This window comes from Dipodomys merriami, unplaced genomic scaffold (assembly GCF_024711535.1).
Source record: "Dipodomys merriami isolate MVZ:Mamm:240054 unplaced genomic scaffold, mDipMer1.0.p SCAF_1, whole genome shotgun sequence".
NCBI classification, from domain to species: Eukaryota; Metazoa; Chordata; class Mammalia; order Rodentia; family Heteromyidae; genus Dipodomys; species Dipodomys merriami.
Window position 1 is genome coordinate 38,728,518 of NW_027202270.1, and position 6,000 is coordinate 38,734,517.

Consider the following 6,000-nt stretch of genomic DNA (forward strand, 5'->3'; position numbering starts at 1 on the left):
TAACACATTAAGATAAGGAGGGCTAGTTTTATAGACAAGGATATTTCATAGTTGATAAATATGTGACTACACCTAACCTAAGGAAAAGAAACAGTTCTTTTAAAGTGTAACAAAGGTACATGGTTACATAGTTATTAGTTAGGATTCATTAATCCTACTAGTAAAAAGCATACAGAATATCAAAATCGTGGTTACATGTTTATGCCTATCACAAAAAAACTGAGAATGCCCAATAACATCATATTCACTTGACCTTGTTATAGAAGTACCAGCCAATGTAATTAGAAAAGTGAAAAACAATAAGAAATTGGAAATGAGAGGAGATATAAATGATTTTTCATTACAAATAATCTAATTGTATCCCTGTAAAATCCTAGAGCTAAACTACTAGAAACAGTAAGAGAATTCATCAAGGCAACTGATCATGCAATTAATATACAGAATCAGTAACTTCCATATACTAAAGTCATGAAGGTAAAAACTAAAATAACTACAAATGGAAGATTAAAAGGTTAAAAAATTAATTATTATTCTGGGAAGAAGATTGAAGATGGGTAGAGGTAAGGCTAAGACTGGTTTTATACTTCTGCACTGTTTGTTTTTTCTTTATAACAAAATTTTTTTCTTTACTAACAAAATTTAGAAAGTCTGATATTATCCTCACTTTACAGAAAAATGCAAATAACTTTAAAAAGTATACTAGAAAAATAATAGTTTTCTGGGCTGGGAAGGTAGCTCAGTGGTAAAGTGCTTGCCTTCCATTCATGAGGCCCTGGGTTCGATTCCTCAGCACCACACATGCAGAAAATGCCAGAATTGGTGCTATGGCTCAAGTAGTAGAGAGCTAGCCTTGAGCTGAAGAGCTGCGGGACAGAGCCCAAGCCCAGAGTTCAGGCCCCACGACTGACAAAAAAAAAAATCCAGAGAGAAATGCACCCAAGTACAAAGTAATCTTATTGCAGTATTGTTTGTAAAAGTAGAAAACTAGAGACAGCCTAAAAAGACCATCTGGAGACTTAGATAAATGTCATATAAAATAAACAAGATATGAAAAGTTCTCATTTTTATTTAATAAGATTGTGTGTGTATCCAAACAAAAACTATGGAAAGTTACCAAAGAAAAGTTTTTAACAAGTACTCCTTGGAGGAAGGGAAAATTAGAAAGAACAATTTTATTCTTTATTATGTATTTGGTCAGGTATCATATATATTTTCCCTTGTAAATAAATTATGTTTGTTTCTTGTTTTTTACCTTTTATTTTTCCTATGCTGGGTATGGAATCCTGGGATATGCATGCAACCACTCTACCAATATGCTATACTTCCAGTTCCCCCCCCCCAAAAAAATATTATTTTTAAAACTTGATCCAGGAAAAAAAATTTACTTAGAAAATTTAACGAGAGGTGGGGCACTGGTAGCTCATGCCTGTAATCCTAGCTACTCGGGAGATCTGAGGATCACAGTTCAAAGCCAGCCTGCTCAGGAAAGTCTGTGAGACTCATCTCCCATAAACCACTCAGAAAACTGGAAGTGGCACTGTGGCTCAAGAGGTAGAGCGCTAGCCTTGAGCTGAAGAGCTGAGGGACAGCACCCAGGCCGAGTTCAAGCCCCACGACCAACCAAAAAAAAAAAAAAAAAGAAAATTTAACAAGTTATTTGACTATATATCATGGCTATGTCTAGGATCTTTTGAAAATCACTTTACTTCTGTCATGCTCATTGATAAGATTTACTTCAGAAAGTAGTTATGTTTAATCATAGAATGGGAAAGCAATTTGAGAACCATAAACTAACATGGAAATATAAATCATTTTAAGAACAGAGATGAAAAGAATAGAGGGGAGAATAAGGGAAAGAGGAAAGAAAGGAATAAAGGAAAGAGAAAGAAAAAGGAAAAGAAAATAAACTAGGTCCTGTGAAATACTTGTGATAAGAACTATCTGCTATTCATTTGAACAACTCCTCGAACCCATCTCTTACTCTTCAGCTTTTCTACAGTTATTGTTTTCCACCCATAGCAGTCAATTATAATGTTTGTTATTTAATATAAAAAAACATAAACATGTGGAAGTTGTTTCACATTTTAGTTTGTAGCTTGCTGCATTGGGCAGATTCAGTTATTTGCTAATTTACTCATGGTGCTCTCAAATATCTTTATACCTTTCAGTGTGACTATTAGTTTGACAAAGAAAACTTTGTAGTATATAAAAGTCTGGGTTTTGCTTGCTTATTTGTTTTTTGTTTTCCCTGATGGCCTCATGGCCATTCTAACTCTCCAGATGTGCCTCTTAGATAAAAGGCATCAACTTGGTCAACAGGGAAGGAGAGGAAACAATGCATTAAAGGTCTCCACAACTCCAACACTAACGTTGGTATATAAAGTATTTTTAAATACAGTATATTCACTTTGTGTTTTTTAAAAATTTTTCTTAATATCGTATTTGTTAAGTATATGTACCTACTATTGTTTTCTAGTTTGAATTGGAAAAATAACTAAATGGCACTTATTTAAACATGCTTTATGAAATATGTAAATACTTAATGCTTTTAATTATGCTGTAACTGGTGTTGGAACACAGTCCTGGTTAAGAGCGTGAATTTTTCTTTCTCAGACGAATGTAGTGGGACATTCTTTAGGATGCACGTGGCATTCCCTGAGGAATTCTCCTGGAGAAAAGATCAACTTACTGAAAAGAAGCCTCCTTAGCATCCCAAATACAGACTACACCCAGCTGCTAAGTGAAATTGCCAAGGAACAAGGTTTTAACATAACCTATTTGGATATAGGTATGATGATTTATCCCATGACATGTTTCTTACTAAAATGTGTTTGAGAAACAAAAGTTTTTATCATAATTCATTTTATTAATTTAGCAATCCTAAAGCCAGCTAATTACTAGAGCAGAAATATATATATATACACACACCCATATGTGTGTGTGTGTGTGTGTGTGTGTGTGTGTGTGTGTGTGTGTGTGTGAGTAAACACATATAAATAGCCAAGCACCGATCTAAGGATGTTACATGTCTCAACTAATCAAATTCTCTAATGAAGTAAGTTCTATTACTCTGTATGTATGTGAACTCAGGGCCTGAATGCCATCCTTGAGATTTTTTGCTCAAGGTTTACACTCTACCACTTGAGCCACAGCTCCACTTCAGGCTAGACAGGGAGTTTGAGACCAGCCTGTGCTGTATAGCAAGGCCTGTCAAGAAAAAGAAAATGTAATAGCAAGTGTCTGTGAGGATGGAGAAAAGCTGGAGCTTCCTATATTGTTGGTGGGATGTTAAATATTTCAGCTACCATGGAAAAAGTTTGTGAGTTCCTCACAAATGATCATATTTTTCAGCAACTGTACTCCTAGCCATAGTCTCCAAAGAACTGAAAACTAACATTCAAACATCTCCATACACATATGTTCAAAGCAAGACTATTTACAAGAGTCAAAAATTGGAAGCTGGGCACTGGTGACTCATGCTTGTAATCCTAGCTACTCAGAAGGCTGAGATCTGAGGATCACAGTTCAAAGCCAGCCTGGGCAGGAAAATCTGTGAGACTCATCTCCAATTTCTGGTGAGAAAACCGGAAGTGGCACCTTGGCTCAAGTGGTAGAGTGCTTGCCTTGAGCTGAAGAGCTAAGGGATAATGCCCAGACCCAGAGTTCAAGCCCCAGGACTGAAAAAAAAAAGAAAAGGAAACAGTCCCAAATGTCCATCAATAACTAAGTGGATATATTATGAAACACACAGTAATATTATTCAGCTATAAAAAGGCATGAAGTTCTAATACGTGTTACAATATAGAGTAACCTAAAAAAATTGCTAAGTGAAAGAAGTCAGACACAGAAGGTTGCATATTATATTATTCTGATTATATGAAATAGCCAGAAAAGTTTAATCCATAGGAAAAAGATGAACAGGACAAAATTGGTAAATGCTAGGGGCTAGAGAGGCAGCAATCATGTGTGACTGCTAGTCACGCATGAGTAGAGGGTATCCTCTTGTGTGATGAGTATGTATTGGAACTGGATAGATGCAGTAGAAATACAACACTGTGAGTGTATTCAATGCCACTAAATTGCTTAAAATGGTACATTTTATATGAATTTTATTCAACTAAACAAAAAGCAAAATGAACCTAGCTGCTAGAACTAGAGAGCTCTTTATTCATTAAATAATCCCATTGGGCCTTGCTATTTTTCCAGTACACTGACTAGTTAGAATAATAACATTATTCATGACCAGAGTAAGTCATGCCTTATAGTTGAATTTTGCTTCCTCCCCTTGCCTCATTTCTCCATCTTTAGTAAATGATTTGTCAATCGATGAGAACATTTGTTTCCTACATTTAAGTGGTCTTCTATAATATCATAACTCAGGCTGTGCGTACTTTTAAAACCTAAGAATATGAAGGCCAAATTCTTTTCCTGAACCAGGTTATTTCCTGTTTCAGATAGCTCCTGAACATTACTTCCTTATGGAAAATACAATCTATATGATCCTCTAGCAAAAGGTTCTTACCCTTTAAAAATGTTGGTGTGGTTCAGTGGTTTGCAAACACTATTCAACTAGTCCTATTAAAGTTGCTTAGAGTTTCTTTCACATTCAGGAACCAGCCATCTCTGCCCTTGCCTACCTTTCTGATCGAGAGGGCTAGCAGGAGGCCTAGATTTCTTTCAGGTTCCCTCAGGTTTTTATGAAGCACAATTTGAGCCCTGAGGAAGTTGAGTCATTGTTTTGTCTGTTGTTTTAAAATTATGACAAAGATGATGAATGAGTGGAATCATGTATCATAGATGCTTAAAGAGGAAGATAATACTAAAAACGGGATCTGCATATTTGGCACTAATCATTATGTTTGCTTGTGTCATTACAGAAGAACTTAGTGCCAACGGGCAGTATCAATGTCTCGCTGAACTATCAACCAGTCCTATCACAGTCTGTCACGGCCTGGGAATCTCTTGTGGCAATGCACAGAATGACGCAGCTCACAATGCTCTGCAGTACTTGAAAATAATAGCAGAAAGAAAGTAAACTCGGGGCAACTTAAAAAGTTACACATAAAAAGCTCCTCCCTCTCACCATTTCCCAAGCAAAGCGTTTACTGTAATGTGAGTTTGTTGTTTCCAAATCTTTTCAGATTCCATCAACATCCCAGATCAGTTATCTCCTCCTAGTTGTTATTAAACTCTTTTTAATGGCTTCAACTTTGTATTGGCATATTGTATTTATAAAGTTTGTACCACAAGACAGCATGTGGTGCCAATTTTACAGGCCCAAATACAAGAGGAAGAAACTGCATGTTTAATGAAGAATACAGCTATTGCTAGCAACAGTATTCTGGTGCTTAAACTTTTTTTCTGCAAGGCTTTGTAAAGGGAATTCAAAGGAAGCTCTTTAAGTGTTGAGGCTTTTGTTGAATGTCATTCCAAAATTTCAGGGAATTCGATTGGTCTGCTGTGTATTTGAAACCATGTAATAAAGAGCTGTTGTGATAATGAGGTTCTGCTCATTTTATTAAAGAGCTAGCCATTAGTGTATGGCCCTGGTCCTTTTTAGGCATTCTTAGGAGTATTTTAATGTGTGTAAGACTGTAATTTACATACTGTACTTAACTCTAAAAGCCAAAGATAAAGGAACCTATGACCAAAGCAAAATTTGCAGACACACATATGATGCATCAGTTTCTTAATGATTTTACAATGTTGTATTTTTCTCTGACATAAAGATGAATTAGTAGTTGAAAGAGCATAAGAAGAATTTTTTTTTTTTTTTCTCATGGGGCTTGAACTCTGGATCTGGCTGCTGTCCCTGAGCTCTTCAGCTCAAGGTGAGTACTCTATCACGTGAGCCACAGTGCCACTTCCAGTTTTCTGGTGGTTAACTGGAGATCAGAATCTCACACTTTCTTGCCGGGCTGGCTTTGAACCATGATCCTCAGATTCAGTCTCCTGAGTAGCTAGGATTACAGGTGTGAGTCTCTGGCACCCAGCCATAAG

The 6,000-nt window shown here is 36.2% G+C and overlaps 1 protein-coding gene across 2 annotated transcripts in view; it reads left to right on the top strand.

The window, feature by feature from the left end:
* The window catches only part of Prkra (protein activator of interferon induced protein kinase EIF2AK2), a 17,923-nt gene extending 12,421 nt beyond the window's left edge, over nt 1-5,502 (top strand). The window contains exons 7-8 of one of the 2 annotated variants that reach the window (XR_011371416.1): nt 378-560; nt 2,614-2,700. Coding sequence is in view for 1 of the 2 variants with exons in the window: in XM_070020145.1 (XP_069876246.1) it covers nt 2,614-2,788; nt 4,878-5,035 (333 nt within the window). In the remaining variant the exon portion in view is untranslated. Of the gene's footprint in view, nt 1-377; nt 561-2,613; nt 2,789-4,877 lie in introns of those variants that run through there. The other variant, XM_070020145.1, reaches the window with a different exon arrangement.
* Nucleotides 5,503-6,000: the final 498 nt, after the last annotated feature.